Source organism: Pezoporus flaviventris, unplaced genomic scaffold, assembly GCF_033815535.1.
Source record: "Pezoporus flaviventris isolate CSIRO_AGI_PZ_B2104156 unplaced genomic scaffold, CSIRO_AGI_Pfla_v1 ptg000037l, whole genome shotgun sequence".
In the NCBI taxonomy this organism is placed as follows: Eukaryota; Metazoa; Chordata; class Aves; order Psittaciformes; family Psittacidae; genus Pezoporus; species Pezoporus flaviventris.
In genome coordinates this window covers 8,977,455-8,994,972 of record NW_026892585.1, presented here as the reverse complement: position 1 = coordinate 8,994,972, position 17,518 = coordinate 8,977,455, and the positions used below count along the sequence as shown (strand labels likewise).

At 44.2% G+C, this 17,518-nt stretch overlaps 1 protein-coding gene and 1 long non-coding RNA gene across 2 annotated transcripts in view; one reads left to right on the top strand and one right to left on the bottom strand.

Moving 5' to 3' along the window:
- LANCL2 (LanC like glutathione S-transferase 2) overlaps positions 1-7,266 on the bottom strand; it is a 29,671-nt gene extending 22,405 nt beyond the window's left edge. The window contains exon 1 of the mRNA XM_061464625.1: positions 6,429-7,266. Coding sequence (XP_061320609.1) covers positions 6,429-6,626 — 198 coding nt within the window. The 5' untranslated portion in view covers positions 6,627-7,266. The remainder of the gene's footprint in view (positions 1-6,428) is intronic.
- A 7,799-nt stretch (positions 7,267-15,065) lies between these two features.
- LOC133275193 (uncharacterized) lies at positions 15,066-16,918 on the top strand. Its single transcript, XR_009745428.1, has 3 exons — positions 15,066-15,264; positions 15,935-16,083; positions 16,606-16,918. It is a non-coding gene; the product is annotated as an uncharacterized LOC133275193 (long non-coding RNA).
- The last annotated feature ends 600 nt before the right edge of the window (positions 16,919-17,518 follow it).

Below are 17,518 nucleotides of genomic sequence, written 5' to 3'. Positions count from 1 at the left end.
TTGCTATCACCCTATTTTATTCCATCAGGTTTTGAGGGACTGCTGCTACGTGCAAAATGAGACTGAAGAAGAAAGCGATGGATTCTGCAGAAGCAGAAATAAGATGGCCTATGCACACAGCGTTACCTAAAAGTACTTTTATTTCTTCTAGGTTCAAATAAGGTTAAAAGGTATCTCAGAGAAAAGGGATTTTATTGTTGGCAATGGGTGGAATAGGAGACATAACATGATGCTGAGTTTTCTTTCAGCCGAAGTGCATTTCACAGAGAAGAAAATGCACCTCAAGCTGGCACTGCAGCAAGTACTCATTCAAAAACTCATTCAAACACAGAAGACTGCACAAGGGACATGACAGACACTGTGGTAAGGGAGAATGGGGTGGGGGACAACTCACAAATCTACTAAAACAAGATATCCTGCCCATACTGAGATCATTGGGAACTTTGCCACTGACTGTAAGGGAGCCAGGCTTCATTCCTGAAGCAGGATGAGGTCTCATGCTCACGTTCAGAGAGCTCCAGCAACAGCAGACCAGAAGGCAGTAGGATCCCACATGCAGAATCTAGCAAGGTCATCTGGGAAGTGACCTGCCTTTTTGTACAGAAAACACATTTTACTTTGGTTTTATCTAAATCAAAAGACTGTTACAGCTCCAAGAGCAGTGGTTTCTTCATCTCAAAATACCAGATGCTAAGAAACTTCACCACCCAGCCTCTTAAACAGTTAAACACAGCTGTCTGCTACTACTCAGATAGGTCCTTCCAGAAATGCATGCAAAACCACATGCTTAATAAGTGATTTGAAACACTGCTGTCTGTAGAACACACTGCTCTGCTGTTCAGTGATCTGGCATATAGTGATAGTGGGGAAAAAAGAGAAAATAAAGAAGAAAGTAAGGGGAAAGGAAGGGAAAGAAAGAGGACGAAATCAATAGCTGTAGGCAAACTATGACACTGCTTTAAATGCCAGTTTAGGGATAGGCTTTAAATGCAGGCATCACCCTTACCTCAGAGTAGACAAGGGTGTGAAGAACAGCATTAAAAGGCAATCCATTCAAGTTACAGAAAGAATTGTTTAAAGCATGTAAGAAATAATGAGACCGCACCTCTAAAGCGTTTGTGTGTAAAAGAAGCTATTTGTCTCCTTGGTGATTATGTTGCAAAACCCCCAAATCTTAAAGATTTAGATCACCTTAAGGAGTCATCAAAAAGCTTCAGAATATTGGTAATGAAACCAAACATGATTAGCAGACACTGAAGAACACTACCTTGTGTTTAGGAAATGATAAAGTAAAAAGAGCAATACTGAAAATCACCAGATGTCCAGGTAGCCTAACATCAGCATGATACCTCTTGAAAACTAAGAAAACAGAAGCCTGTTGTGAGGCGATTTAAAGTCACCCCCCACACAGAGGTCTGTGCCCTAGCTGGAACACTTTTAGGTGGTCCACAATTTGTACAAAAAGCTAAAACCTTTACCAATACTACCAAATTATTTTGAAGCACAGACAGCAGATAACATTCCACATACTGAACTTGACAGCATATCAGTGTTTTGCGGTTAGACCCTAACTACTATTTATTTTCACCAAAAAATAAGTACCTATTATTGCACTTGCCCAGGCAACTAGCCAGAGTAACAACTCATTAACACACAGGTCTGCAAGAGGAAACTAGAAACTGGTGAAGAGTGGATGGATGGATGGATGGATGGATGGATGGATGGATGGATGGATGGATGGATGTGAGACAATTTAATCAGAACTCTGGATATGATTTTTAGAAGTGTCTTCATTCAGAACTGGTTGACTAAAACCAAAGAGGCTTAACCATGTGGTTAAAGTGCTGTCCTGAGTAGCAGAAGAGGCTTTCAATATAGAAGCATGAGAAAAGTGCTAAGTGGTATTTGATGCTGATGTGCACTGTAGGGAAGAAGCAGCAGCTCTTCCTCTAAGATTGTGTACGCTGACTGTTGGGAGTTAGTAATGGACAATGAAGCACAAAAAAACGGATTTTCAGACCCAGTTTTGACCGAGACACACAAAAGGCAGAACAAACTTTCCTTCAGCAGAAATGTGACTTGCAGTAATCAAATCCTCTGTTTAAACAGCACGTGCCTGAGACAGGGTGGCAGGAAACGGTAAAAAAAAGTGGCAGTCTCAAGAAACTCAGATACCCCATCCCACATCTCCAGAAAAAATGTGGGAAGAAATATCTGCTGGCTGTGGAGGCTCAATTTCACCTTCAGTGCAACGAGGGGCATGATTCCCACTAGTGCATGTGGTTGCAGGATCACTCCCAGAACAGGGAGAACTTCCTGCTCTCAGCGAGACAACTAAAATGCCCTGTGAGACATTCCCAAGAAATACAAAAAACAGGGAAGGGGAATGAAGGGTGAGGTGATGACAAAAAACTTCATATATATGTATTTTTAATATATTTTAAAGGAGGAGGATGAGACTGAAAAGCCACATAATGGAATTACTAGAACCAACAGGAGACTGAGAAAGCCCCAGGAAACTAAACACCACTAAATCATCCAAAGGATAATCTAAGTAAATAGATTTACAGATACAGAAGTATTCTTATTAAGTGATGATCTTTGTTGGTAAGCATCATCAGTTTTAAAACAGGTTCCCTGCAAGGAAGCCCCTGTGAAGCTGAATTAAGTATATTGTACATGTTTGTCAGAACACACCACCTTTTACAAATATTCCTAAAGCATTATGGCACATCAGAAAAAAATTAGCAAGAAAAAATTGACCTGAAAAAGATGTTTTTGTTTGGACATCCTTGTGGCCTATCCATGAAGTCTGAATCCAATTTGGGGGTTTTTCAAATAATAATGCTTTCCTCAAAAAACAATTATGGTGAATTAAAAATTAAATGAAACTAACAGAAAGAACTATTTTCCCATGAACTAAGGAATATGCTTTGATCCGAGTCTGCAGCTGCCTATTCATTCCTCTGCCTCCCTCATTTCCATTTCCATTTTGAAAACTTCTGGACCACTCTATATCAGGCTAAGGTATCACTATGGGATCCACATCAAAAGGAAACGAGTCACAGAATAGACACTTAATTGAAGGATTCATCATTTTTTGAACAAAGGCTTACATTTAAAATTGTTTCTTATTAATCTAGACATACTCCTGTCTGATGAATTACTACCTCCAGCTTGCTCAGACAAGTTACAGAAGCAATTCAAGCCCACAATACTTTCATGGTGAAGAAATGTACTTAAGAAAAAGTGAATTTCAACTACATGATCACAGCCCACCGAGATAACTGAAGTGTTTACTGTGAATATTTTTAAGAAGGCAAATCAGCAGCCCCAAATTTGTTTTCTCTTCTCCTGCACTTTCTACCTTCCTGAAGGGTACCTTATGCACACAAAGAAAGATGCTTCCATATGCAGCACTCTGTTCCAACTGTCTCCCATTCAGGCAATGACTTGAAGAGCTTCTTATCCTTCTATCATCCAGATGGATTTTAGATGGCAATCGTGGCAGCTTATGAAAACAAATGGAGGGATTAATAATGCACTACCTTCCATGACAATAGCAGATCCCCGCACACCTCTAGCTGTCATTATGTGAGTCAGTGCTCACTGCTCCACACAGCAGCAGATGGGAGGAAGAAATCATGCAGTGCACTGAGGGCTTCTGATAGCTGTTCTCACCTTTAGGAAACTTGTGTGGTTCTGTACAGGGGTTTATAGAACAGACTTCCTAACCTGTGTAAAGTTCTTTTGTCTTCACTGAGGTTTTAGGCAGGCAGACATTTCTCTGATGGGACTGGAGGCTGCTAAATGCAAAAAAAGAACAACCCAAAAACCTAAAACAAGCAGCAAACTTCAAATCAAAACCCACAAAAAACAGGACCCCAAAATCACAAAGTCTCATAAAAGCCAGGAGAGTACCAGTATTACTAACATATAAATACTGCCAAGAATACAAACACACATAAATATATCTATGCCATAGACCAGAAATATGGACAGTTCCTCACATTTTGCAGATGCAGAAACAAAAGAAAATCATAGAATCACAGAATCAACCAGGTTGGAAAAGACCTTTAAGGTCATCAAGTCCAACCCTTACCCCAGCACTGCCAAGGCCACCACTAACCCATGGCACTGAGGGCCTTGTCTACACAGTGTGTGAACACTTCCAAGGACGATGACTTCAGCACTGCCTTGGGGAGCCTGTTCCAATGCCTGAGCACCCTTTGGGGAAGGAATTGTTCCTCATCTCCATCTAAACCTTCTCAAAACAAAACAAAAAAATACCTTTTCTGCAGCTCCTACTGTCTTCTGGGTTTTCTTAGCTGCATGTCTTTTGTGATCACAGTACTGTAGTTACATCACTTCGATGTGATACAGAAGATGACATTTTCCAGAGGAGCTTCATACTTTTGAATCTAAGAATGCCTGAACACCACCTTTTATCAGACACACAGCTACTCAGGTGGTCAAAACTGTTTTGTGAACAAAGCTGCACAAACAGCTGCTAACTGCCACATGGTAACAAGGAATGTCATCCACCACTGATGCTGGGAAGAAACATCTGTACCCACAGTAAAATAGCAGACTCATCTACAGCAGAGCAGCACCAAGCTTCCTGATGTGAATATACAGCTAGGAATTCCTGACTTACTTCAGCTCTGCCACAGAACAATGTCTCTGAATTTGGATTAATTCAGGAATTAAAGATGAAGCAAATCAGAATTAAGCTGTTTTGAAATACATCTAGAATTCTCTTGACGAAATTAATTTAGGAAGTTCACCCTCCTGCATTATCAGTTCTCACTGTGGAAAGCCATAATCAACCTAGATCAGCAGTAAACAAAAGCTTATTTTCTCTTTACAGAAATGGGCATGGAGTGTGGGATCTAAAGCAGGTACATAAGACAGGCCTACAGAAGGCCTCAGAAGAAAGCTCATGGTATGTTTTTTATCAGTTTAACAACAGTAAACAGCTACAGCTGTTCTGTCACCTCCTCTCCACCTTCATTTGTCAACTCATGGTATTTGGGTGGTTTTTATACACTGAACCAGATACAAAAGAACAAAGAAATCACAGTTCTTTTCACAAAAATAAATAAAAAATAGATTTGCTTACCAGCACTGACTACACTACCAGGGATTTTGTAACAAAGGAAACTGCACTTCCACACCCACTCCTGCTTTTTAAACCCTTTCAAGTGCCACGTTCTGCTTTTGACAGCTGCAATTACCTGCAGCGGTAAGACATCAATCCCCCAAAGCATTTTCTTCTGTGTGCTCTGCTCAGCTGCATCAACCTAAGCTGCAACAACTTAGTGAAACATTTTACTGCCTCGGACTGATGGCGAGTTAATGCTCTCCTGCTCATTCTTACAATATTCAGGAAGAATGCTACTCTCATTGCTGGGTATCACCATCCTCATCCCACCCTATCAGTAAATCAAGGTAGTTCTTTATTACCACAAACAGAAAAATACAGTGCTGAGGTTAAAGGCTCTCCTTTATCCACCCCGGCATGAAACTCCACTTCCCACTCAGAGTGTTTGCGCTTCTACAAATGTCACCACACAGTGTTTTTCACCCAGAAGATGACAAAGCAGCACAGTACTGAAAGATGTGGCTGCTCTGGGCTAAAATGACAGAAGGTCCGTATTCTGGTATTCCTTGTGCAGCTTAAGCCAGTCTTGTAGTAACAGGACAGAGTAACATCTGTGCTTAAAGCTTAAAGCACACAAGAGCTTCCCAAACACCTCCGTGCGAGGCATTGAGGAGTTAAGTGGAGTAGGAAGACTGCGACCAGCGCCACAAGAGTGTCTGCTAGCCCGAACTGATTGCCAGGTGCCTGCCATGGTGCGCCTGAACGGATAAACGTGTGTATGGCAGTAAAAGCATGCCTTGGAGAGAACGGTCCAGCATCACCTACAGCCTGAGTGCGGCTGTCACCTAAGGGGAAACTCACCTCCTCTCCCTTCCCTGTATGCTTTGGTGAAGCACGGGCAACGCGCACGAGGTGTGGCAGAACCACCCTGGTAATAGCAGCACAAGCAGCGCTGCCTCCAGGCCCTGCACCGGCTTCACTCGCACTCGGGGGGTAAATAAACAGCTTATGGCAGCCCCTTTCACGGACCCCGGGCCATGCTGAACTCCCCCTGCTCCCCCCCTCAGTTCACCCCGCCCGCTTTTCCCCTCCGGAGCCCTCGGGGCCGCTGCCACGCCGCGGTGGCGGCTCTGCGCTCCGCACCGGCCCCAACAGGCCGCGGGGGCCACACCGCGGCTCCGGAGGCCGCGGCCGGGCCCGGGGACCCGCCGGAGCAGCGCCCGCAGCCGCAGGCACCGTCCTGCGGGGAGGGAGCGCCCCGCTGGCGAGGCAGGGCCCTGGGGCCGGGACCCGGCGCCTGCCTGCGCGCCCGCCCGGGACTCACCTTCCCATCGGCGTCGAAGGGGAGGGACTCGTCCTCCGCCGGGAGCGGCGCCCTGTCCCGCTGGGCGTCCGCCGCGCTGGGAGCTGCCGCGGCTCCCTGGGGCTGATAGTCGGGATAGGGGTTAGCGAAAGCCCGCTCCTCCATCTCCGCCTCGCCTCCAAGCTGCAGCTTCAGCCTCTTGGACATGCTCTCTCCCATCTCAGCCGGCCCCCGGCCCGCCTCCCCGCACGGCAAGCCGGCGGGGACACACTCCGCCCCGCAGAGCGGCGGATCTGCAGCAACGCGAGCGCCCCGGCCGGCAGCTGTCCCGGCTACAGCCGCCGCCCGGCGGGCGATGGGGCTGGGTCAGGGTCCCGGAGCGCCGGCCCCGCGGTGAGGGGGCTGCGGTGGCAGTGCCCGCGGCCGCTGGCCCATTACCCGTGGACGTGTAGCGGCGATCACAGCGGCGAAAGCATCACGCCCGCAGGGGCAGAGCGCGGCCGTGGCCGCGGCCGGGCCCCCCCGCGGGGAGAGGCAGCCCGCCCGCCCGCGCAGGCTGGGTGGCACCGCCGCAAAGCCCGCCCGAGCTCCTCATCGTCCCTCGCCAGGCCGTCAGGCCCTGGGGCTGCTGCTGCTGCCGCCGGCCGCACGCCGGGCACCGGAGTGGGGCTCCCGCCGGCTCCTCCTGCCCGTCCCCCGTCGGCAGGGCCGAGCCGTCGCCCGGCGCATCTCAGAGAAGCGGCAGCAGCAGCAGGAGGGGGAAGGACAGCCCCAGGAGCAGGCAGTATGCCACCAGCTCCTTCGCCCGGCTCATCCGCAGCCTCCGCCGGGCCGCACTCATCCGCCGGCAGCCCCTGGGCCCTGTGCGCCGACCCCTTGACCAGTCCCGACGGGTGGAAGGGAGGCGGCGGCCGCGACCACAACGCCCGCCCTGAGGAGGGGGAAGGAGCAGGGACAGTCCTCAGCTGCTGCCTCAGCCGGCGAGGGGAGGAAGCTCTTCGGGGAGAAGCGGAGAGGGGGGGCCAAGGGGTGGCATCCTCCCCGCGTCCCGCCCTCGGGCTGCGGTGTCGGCCGCTATCCCAAAAGCCGAAACAAAAGAGTACCCCCTTCACGCCGCATGGGGCGGGCAAGGGCCCCGGCGGTGCCGGCTGGGGGTTGAGGTGTCCCAGGTGGGTCCAGCGTTTGTGTCTAGGGTCCAGCCCTGGGGGTCTGAATGCCAGAGCACCGTATCAGCATCGATGTAACCCATTGTTTTATGGGCGCCTCTGTCGACAGCTGGAAGAGCTCCAGGGGAAGGGGCACTGTACAGTAATAGTCAAGGATAAATCTTTTCTATTCACAGTAAAAATTTATTCACAAACGGTAGGTTCTTCCCTGTGAGGGTGCTGAGGCGCTGGCACAGGGTGCCCAGAGAAGCTGTGGCTGCCCCATCCCTGGCAGTGTTCAAGGCCAGGTTGGATGGGGCTTGGAGCCACCTGCTCTGGTGGAAGGTGTCCCTGGGTTGAAACCGAATGAGCTTTAAGGTCCCTTCCAACCCAAACCAGTCTAGGATTCTATGATACTGTTCTATGCTGTTGATATTGTAGCTTTCAGGGATTCATATTTCACACTGGAACACCCTTGTGTAGGAGCAGCCTGCAAAAAGCCTGTAATCCAGCCAAACACATCTCGGGATTGTGTAAAAGTACAGGCACAGGAGACCTCATTATCCCATTAAATATTTACTCCTGACAATGCCATCACTTTTTGCTTGTAATTGTAAGTCAGCCAGACCATAAACTATTAACTCAAGACCTGCAGACACTGTGCAGACTTATTGATTTTTTTCAGCATGTAAGATTAAATATAAGTGATGCCTGTCCGAGCATTGGCTTCAGTTTACAGTTGCTCGTAGCAATATACATGTGAATAAATGGGACAGGACCATCACCCTGTGGCAGGGTATAGCTTTTGGGCAATGCTTTATTTATTTATGAAAATTGAGCTCACGACAAAGCAGAAATTCCAAGCAGTTTGTCCCACAGGAAGTACTTTGTGTTCCCTCTGGAAGTGAAAAGAAGCATCCGCTCAAAAGTTACACAATCATCAGTAAAATATCATCTTTAATCTGGAAGGGTAAACACAGACTCCTAAAAAGAATCTCTTGTCTCTGTGTAGACATTTTGCTGTGCAAAGAACGTGTTTTCCCTCCCTCAGTGAACACCAGCTACCTCACTGCAAATAATTACATCCCCTGCATCCAGCTCTGGGGCAACAACGCAAGAAGGATGCGGAGCTGCTCGAGTGAGTCCAGAGGAGCTGGATGATCTTTAAGGTCCCTTCCAACCCAAACCATTCAGTGATTCTATGATAGAAACATGATCATACCAACCTGCTCAAAGCCTATAGATGAGGAGTGAAGGCGCTTCCTGCCACCTTTCCTTTACTCTTTGTCCTGGGTTCAGGACCTTAAAGATCATCTGGTTTCAACCTCCTGCAATAGGCAGGGACAAACCATGCATGACACTGCTTTCCCATGTATTTTACCTTTTAATTCCAAGGATGCATAGTAAATTATGCTAACTAACAAGGAGGGAAAGAGCATTTTCTGTCACAGAGTCAACCCTAGCACGCAACTGTCCTTCACACAAGAGCTACATCATGTTGCAACGCAACAGGCTTGCAGAATGACTGTGCTGTGCAGCCATCAGGAATCTCCAGAGCTCTAACCATGACATGTTTAATGGTTCCTTCACCACCTGTGTTCATTCTTATTGCAGTATAATAGCACTCATTTATTTTTGCGTGCAATGGCCCAGATACATGCAAGAAACAGCCCCATCTATGTTCTGGTCCCTGGAGACAGAATGGTGAGTATCTGACTTCAGCACCCATGGTAAAGTGCCTTGTAAATTCTGGGAAACCAAGGTAGCAGCTGGCATTAATATGATTTCATTTCTAAATATAGATCTATGAGATTCAGCTGAAAAAACTGAGAGAAGTGAGAGCTTCAGGAACGGACCCTGCTAGTGTGATATGTAATGGAGAATAAGGCTGTAAAATGCTTTCTTCAGTATTTACCTGTGGAAAAGCAGTTATGGCAATTTCTCAGCTGGTATTTATTAGGACAGCAGGTCAGTGGAAATGGGGCAGTTTATACCTGCTGCAAATCCAAAATCGTATGTATGTATATATATATATATGTTACATATATATATATATAAAAATGAAGTCTTTCATACTGCTGTTTACTTTCTCTCTGGTCCTTTCCTCTTCATCTGTGCTTTGTCTGTGCTGCATCCTTTGTACTCTGCAGCAAGCCATTTTCTCCCCTAGCACTAAACAAGGATCTAGCAGAAAGGAAGGCTGTCAAAGGGACATGGGGCTAAAGGAAAGGTAAGAGAGTTGATGGCTAGGTAACAGAAGGGTGGATTTGGGACTGATCCTAATGGACATTTGTATAAACCCTGTAGAGAAAATAAGGAAAAAACCCAGTTAATTTTGCAGAGTGATCAGAATGTTGTAGTAGAAGACTTTAGTGGTAGAAATAGGCAAAATTGGTAAGTTTTAATAGGGGCAAGAGGTGTATAGACCACAGTCCAAGGTTATAATAACTCTGCCTGCAGTAAAGCTGATCAGTCATGCTCAAAAAGTATGAAAGAGATGTGAGTATAGATCTGTATCTATTCTAGGGAGGAGACAGAATGATTAAGGACCGTGCTTGCAACTGAACGACATGATTATAGATGGCCCGTGATGCAATTCAGTCTAAAAAACAGAAAAGGGGGTTTAACTGTTCAAGGAGGAGGGTTTTGGAGCAGTCTTTCTAAATGCAGTGAGGCTTTTTAGAAATACCTCAGTAAGCATCTCTTCTTTAAAACCAAAAAGTTATAATGTAGTGGTTGTGAGACAGTAAACCAAGAGTCTCATATTCCTGTTCCTCTGGGAAGTACAATGGTCTCAGGAGATGTGAAAGAGCTCCTCCTTATTCATTGACAGCTTCTGGTAGCCAGTGATTAAGAGAGCATAGTTGTTTTTCTCCTTTTATAAAATTCCTGCTGAGGGAGGTATATTGGCAGGTGGGATGGTTGTAATGCTCACTGAGCTTCTGGGAGAGATTTCCTACACCAGGCTTTTAAATCTAATTGTCATTAATAGTTTTGCATGTGTGGTGTTTACATGGGGATGGAGAGCAGGCATCTAAACCTGCTTTAAATTCTGCCAGGGGAATGACAGCCAAACCACTGGGCTGTCAGATAAGATCCTTCAAAAAGGATGAAACTAGGCAGCTTTTCATTGTATGGCTTAAAGGGAGATTTCTGTCTGAAGTGAGCTCCCCATTCGGACAGTTTCCTGACATGTGTGTTTTCCTCTCTCCTGGTGTTTAACTGTACAAATATTTCTGTCATCCAGTAGAGCTTCCAGGTTTAGCAATAATGAGAAGACAGCTGAAATATGAACGTGGTGCCCCCCTGAAAGCAGTTTAAAATGTCAGTCTGACATAGAACCTACTAACAGTGTCATATTTAGATTTTTCCTAAGCTGAACAGGTAAGGAATTTATGTGCATGTGCTCCCCCTTTTTCCTCAGATAGCCTAGCTTTGGAGAGCATTTTGAGTTACAGAATAGAGAATTGACTTAGTTGTTGTGTAGTCCCTCCATCACTGTTGGACTGGATGCAGTTCACCATAAGGCTGAATATGAATATCCCTCTGCAGTTCTAAAGGTGCTAAGAAGTCATACAGAAATTTGTATGCTTGCATACTGTGAGTGATGACTGCTAACTGCATTGACTGGTTTAGGTTTCCTTAAGTAACAAATAGATTAACAATACCTCTCTGCATGTGTGTTGCATCTCGGTTGCCACATCACATCAGAATTAAGCAGATCACCTTTGCACGTTTCGGGAGTAATGCTGAACCTTATCAAGTAGTACAAGTGTCGTTGTGTTCAGGCTTAAGCAGGACGTGCTTTGCTTTTTCATGTCTTTTGTTTGACCAGAAACTGCAGCAGCTTTCAGGTACAGGGGTTTCTTAACACACTGGGACAACTTCTGTAAAAATGACAGATTCCAGGGACTAAGGGAAAGGAAATGGTTGCAAAGCAATTGATCGTAGCTTGCTGTTTTACGAGAAGGGCAGCATGAGAGAAGCAAAAGAGAGATAATGGGCTTTGGTAAAACAGACGTTGAGAAATTCAGGGAATTTGTAAGAGGATTCTCTTGGGAAGATAATTTAAGGATAAGGAAGCGCAGGAGAGAGAGCTATTACTGAAGGAAGCTGTATTTAAGACACAACAGCAAATTATTGTGCTATGAAGGAGAAAGGAATCAGTGTAAGAAAAAGGAATAGCTGCAGCAGAAGCTTTTAAAAGTCTTGAATATGAAAAAAGGATTTATTTACAAATTAGGAACAAGGATATCTGGCTAAAGCTGGGTGGAAAAAAGTGACCAAAAGTGTGTGGCTGAGCCTAGAAAGACAAACTACACAACTTGCTGCTGTTGAGGGTGATAAAAATAAACTAATGTGAAAAGACTGTATGAGCACTAAAAGAGCAGGAAAAGACAAAGTAAAAGTCAGTCCCATTTCTTAATAGGGGAAGATTGCAAATAATGGATCATGATGATACTCAAGATATTCAAAGGCATCTAAGGTGCTTTCCAACCCTAATCATTCTATGATTCTGTGATCTTTCCTTCAGGTCATACATAAACTGTGAGCAAACGCCTAAAGCAATTAGCTTGTTTACAAAAGGCACAGATACCCAAGTCTGAGTAGGGAAAGAAGAGGTTAGAAAATATTTAATGTGTTATGTATATTAAAGTTAGAGTGGCCTGGTAGAATTTACCCTGCGGTATCTAAGAAACTGAAACAATATCTGAACCATTAACACTCATTGGTAACAAAAGAGGAGAAGGTTCTCTAGGATCTAGAAGAAAACCCACAGAACCCATCCTTCAAAAGAGGAAAAGAAAGGTTCAGGGAGATAGCAAGTCTATCTGTGTTACCTTGAAAGATACATGGCTAGATTATTAAAGAATCAATGTATAAGGTACCTAGAGAATAATAAGCTAATGAAAACAGCTGGAGTAGATTTGTGGAGAATAAATCATGTCAAACTAACCTTGTTTCCTTCTTGACAAGATAATTATTCTCATGGATAAAGGAGACGATGTAGATACATATTGACTCTAGCAGGGCTTTTGATAGGGTCCCACCTAATATGCTCTAAAAGAAATGAAAGAAAGACGTACCTACAGACAGAGTCATGATACAGTGAGCACACATTCACGTGGTTTGATGTTAAACTGGAAAAACATTAAAAGCAGGGCTCTGCAAAAATCATGTTTCTACTCAGGACTTTCATTAACAACTCGGATCATGAAACAAACTTGTTCAAAGAACACTGAGGCTATGAGGGATTACAAGCTCTTTGAGATACAGGATCAAAATTCAGAATCACACTGAGAAATAGCACTAAAGGCCCCAAAACCAACCAAGGAGAAGTAAGTACTCAAATACAAACACTTAGCCTTAGGAAAGGGAAATTGAAAAATAAATTCTAAACTAGGGAATGAAGAGATGCGATTGCTCTAATGGAGCCATGATGAAGGACATTGTCATAATATGGTGCTGTTACAAAACTGAGCGTATCTCATGCTGTGCAAGGCTGACGGAAGTGTTATAGGTAACATATGCAAGGTAATTATCCTTCCCTGCTTGGCCCTGGGATGCCGACATTGGCACTGAACAGTTCTGGGCACCGCACTTTCAAAACTGTTGCCAAACTGAGAGGAGTCCCGAAGAGGGAAATCAAAAGGGTAGGAGATAAAGAAAACACAGCCAGAAAACAAAAGTGAAATCTATGGCTTCTGAGGAAAGATTGAAGGAAATGGCTTGCTTTGGTACAGGAAAGAGACTAGAGGTAAGATGTAACAGTGTTCAAAGACCTGTTAAAGGGAAAAGCGGTAATTCGTTCTCAAAAGACCCTTGCAAAGTAGTCTGTGATGAACTCAGTGAATTTGCATTGGAGATATTTCAGGATGTAGTAATAGGAATTATGTGTGCTGCAGTGGCTAAATGTGCTACACAGAGGAGGAGTGTTTATGGAGGGGCTTTAAGATCAAGCTAGACAAATTATTAGACATGGTCTAGGTATAATAGCGCTATCCTTCAGAGAGGACAAAGGAGTATGGGATCCCAGGAGGTCCTTACCAGGCTTGCATTGCCATTATTCTATTAAATTAAGACCAGGAACACAGCAGGGTTGACTGTTATTATCTTTGCAGATAATTTTCAGTTCCGAGGATCAAATACATAAGGCTATTATAAGGCATCTTTTGTTTTATATGGATGTTGGACAACCACAAGTGAAAAAGGAAGCCAGTTATGTTGTGGTGGGTTTTTTTTAACTGACTTTAATTTGAGGCCAGTTAAGGAATAATGGTAAGCGGAGAACAAGGTGTAATTAAGAAACTGTGGGAGGCCTGTAAAGAATTAAATCTGGTGTGCATAATGAAATCCCAATAACCTCAACAGGCTGGTTGAGCTGTTAGTCTGGTTGGCAGAAATCAGGCAATTGCATGTACCCTGAAAGACCATGCTTATGGTTATTGTGGAAAACAAAACAGAGAAGATTCAACACAACCTTAATGTGAAGAGCAAGCATACAGGAGACTGAAAGGCAGCAAAAGGCAAAAGCAAGCCACAGGAATCTTGAAAACCTCAAGAACCAGAAGCAATAGTAGAGAAAGATGTTTAAGCCCCAAATCTGCTCTGTGTTTACTAACCAGGACAGAGACTGTAAAGATTTCCAAAGTTGTCATTTACTCATTTGTATTTTCCAGCCATGTGGTCTAGTATGGTGGTTGCTGCAGAGGTAAGACCCTAATCCTCTTGGGAAGCTGGGAATGCAAAACCTGACTTTGTACTGTCAGTTTAGTACTGCTCTATTTGGAAAAGCTCTCCCAAATAAAGGAGCCTCATGGTATGGTGCCAGGGCTTCCTTCCCCCATACGCTTTCCTGTTTGCAACATCAATATCTGTTTGAACTCCTCTTCTGCTGAACTTCTCCAAGGACAGCGGCCTTCAGGAATCATCTCTGCATCTAACACGGGTCCTGGGGTTGAGCCTGGGCTCACTGACTCCTTTCCCTGTCACGTAGGGAAGGCAGGTGGAGACCCTCAGCACAAGAAGTGAGTCTGGGATGCAGATGAATCTGCCCTGTGGTCTGGGGCAAAAAGATCTCCCTTTCCTACTTGGTGACCAGCATACTGTCCCCACTGCATCTTGAATCTTGGTGTCTCATAGAAAAAGACCCATTACAGCAGCATTTCCAGTCTTTAGCAGAAACTCTGACATCTGCTATGGTATGTTGTTTAGAAAAGGCACTGAGTAGGAGGGAAGGAAGAAACTGTTCTGAGGAAAGTGTGGTTTTCTGAGAAAGCTTCAGAAGCAAAGGGAATTAAGTTTGAACGAGTTTTAGCTTTATTCCACATTAATCTCCTGGCTGTTAATCTGGAGTCATTATCCTTGAGCACCAGTGATTGCAAATGCCCTTCTTACCCTTCGAGCAGAGGTATGAGAGTACACATGCATTGACCTGCACCTCAGAGGAGTGGCAATACATAGTGGGCAATAAGGATTGGATGAGGGAGATAACTGTCCTTAGCAGATGGGATTTATTAATTCTTTGTTCTTAACCAGACTCCCACTGTTACTGAGAAAGGAAAAAAATATTGTGATCTTTCTGCATCTGAGGCAAGCAAATGCCTGACATAACTGATGTATGTCTACCCTAATTTACAGGGACATACAAGAATACTATGTGGTGTATGCCTGAGGATGAAAGAGATCTTGACCCTGAGGCACAGTGACCTGTTAGTCTTAAATGTGTCTGCTCAATTTTTGAGTAGAAGCAGAAGCAGCCATAAGGTCAGAATCTTTGCCTTCTAATGCCTGAGGCTTTGAAGAGTTGTTCAGGGCAATTGTTGATTTAACTCCACTTGTACCTATGAGGAGTTAAACAGCAGGGAAAGGGTTAGCTTAGAGGAAGTAACAGCAAGACTTCACTCCTCTCAAGAAAGAATATGAGATCTTAATTAGCTAAAGGACACAGCTAATTAGCTCTTGTGTTCAAGGCCAGGTTGGATGGGGTTTGCAGCAACCTGCCCTAGTGGAAGGTGTCCCTGCCCATGGCAGGGGATTGGAACTGGATGAGCTTTAAGGTCCCTTCCAACCCAAACCATTCTATGGTTCTATGATTCTGCTAGTGATGCCTCAGAAGATCTCATCAGCAATAAAACAGGGAAAGGAAAATGTATATGGGGCATATTATTTCTCTACAAAAGCAAGGATTTATGCACAGTGCTTACTTTAAACTTTAGGTATTCTTGCTGTATGACAAACAGCCCTTTCCTCATTAATGAATAAGATTAAAATTTAAGAAAAAGCCTTTAATCTCTTCAAGCACCTCAACAGAGAAAAGTTAATACTCAATGATGCAATCTTTGTTTTCTGTATCCAAGATGCTTCTTATTGCACTTTCAGACAGTGAGGTAGCCTGTGCTACAGCTAGTTAAGCTCACATTTTCTTGAAGGTGGGTGGAGGTGTAATCAACACCCAGCAGGACATTGTCCAGAGAACATGATCTGCTTATCTTCTTATCAGACGTCTACCCTAAGAATGCTGAAACAGTGTAAATGTCCCTATTTATTCAGCAATAATTTGAGCATCTTTTGTTAACAGGAGTGCTGCAGAGAAGGCAGAAGACTCTGCAACAAGAGGACATTGAAAATTTGCAAATCCTGAAAACCTCAGCTTGGTATTTAAGAACCGAGTACGAGTTTATTTTTTCCCTGGCTTGTCCTCACCAGTGATTAAAACTTGCCTGCAGCTTGTACACTCCTTTTGGCTGGGATTTAAACAGTCCCCTCAATGAAAAGCAAAGCAAGCTAGACTCTGGTTTGTACTTTCCTAACTGTACTGCTTGTGTGACTAAGATGCAAAGAACAGTATTTTCATCTTGAAACCAGTACAGAAGACTCTGAGCAGATGCCTGTGTAAGACCAGCTGAATAATAAACACCTTGCATATAAGGCTACTTTCCTGGTTTCACTGACAATAAAAGTATTGTGACAAAGAACTTGAGAAGACTCAGAAGTTTTAATGTATTTGGTGTAGTAAGACTTTTTTTCATTATTTCTTTCTTTGCTTTTAGGTTTTAGGAATTCATCTCTAACATTTAGATTTATATGGCCAAAATGGACCTCTCTGCATCAGTCAGGAGTAGTGCAAAGCAAAGAGCATCACATAGCAGTTTCTGCAGCTAGTGGAGAACTGGATTATAGCATGTTTCAAAAAGATGTTCCGGCTTCCTTTTCTCTCTGTTACAGATTCTGTTCTATTGCCTCAGTCCTTATCTGTAGGTATTTTGGCTTTTAGTAGTGCTTCACTATACCAATAGAAATCTTTCATTGTAATATGTCTATATTGCTCTCTCCTAAATAAAAGATATATTAATTTTATGATAATTAAGATGCACATATTACACATACTATCTTGATGGTGTTAATGGATTCCACACCGGGTACCCTTTCTCAGGAAAGAGCTAAATGGGCACACAGAGATCTTTATGATGCTACTATGTCATCCAAGGTCAAAGCTGAAGGGCATTGGTGTAACAAGAAAAGCAGCTTGTTTTGCTGTGGCCTGTCCTGTCATTAGATGCATTGATAAATGTGACCTGGCAATCTCATATTCATTGAGAAAATGCCTGTGGGTATGTTGTGCTTGTGACACTTTCGGAATTTACAGTCTTAAGTAAAATATGGAAAATGGATATTTATTCTCCAAAAGATCTGCCTCTAGTGGAAAAGACTGGCATTAGTTATAATCCCTCCCATATCACAGATATCACAATACTTTTAGAGGAACAATTATGTCTTAAAAATACCAAACAGCCATCAGTGGCGACTACATAAAATTCACTGGTTGCTAAAGCTAGTTACAGACTTTACCATCCCTAGATTTTTGTTTGTGTTCACTGGAAATTCATTCCTGTGCTATTTTGGGCCTACTAACAACATTAATGATGTGATATTTTCTGCCTGCTGCCTCCTGGTTTGTCAGCA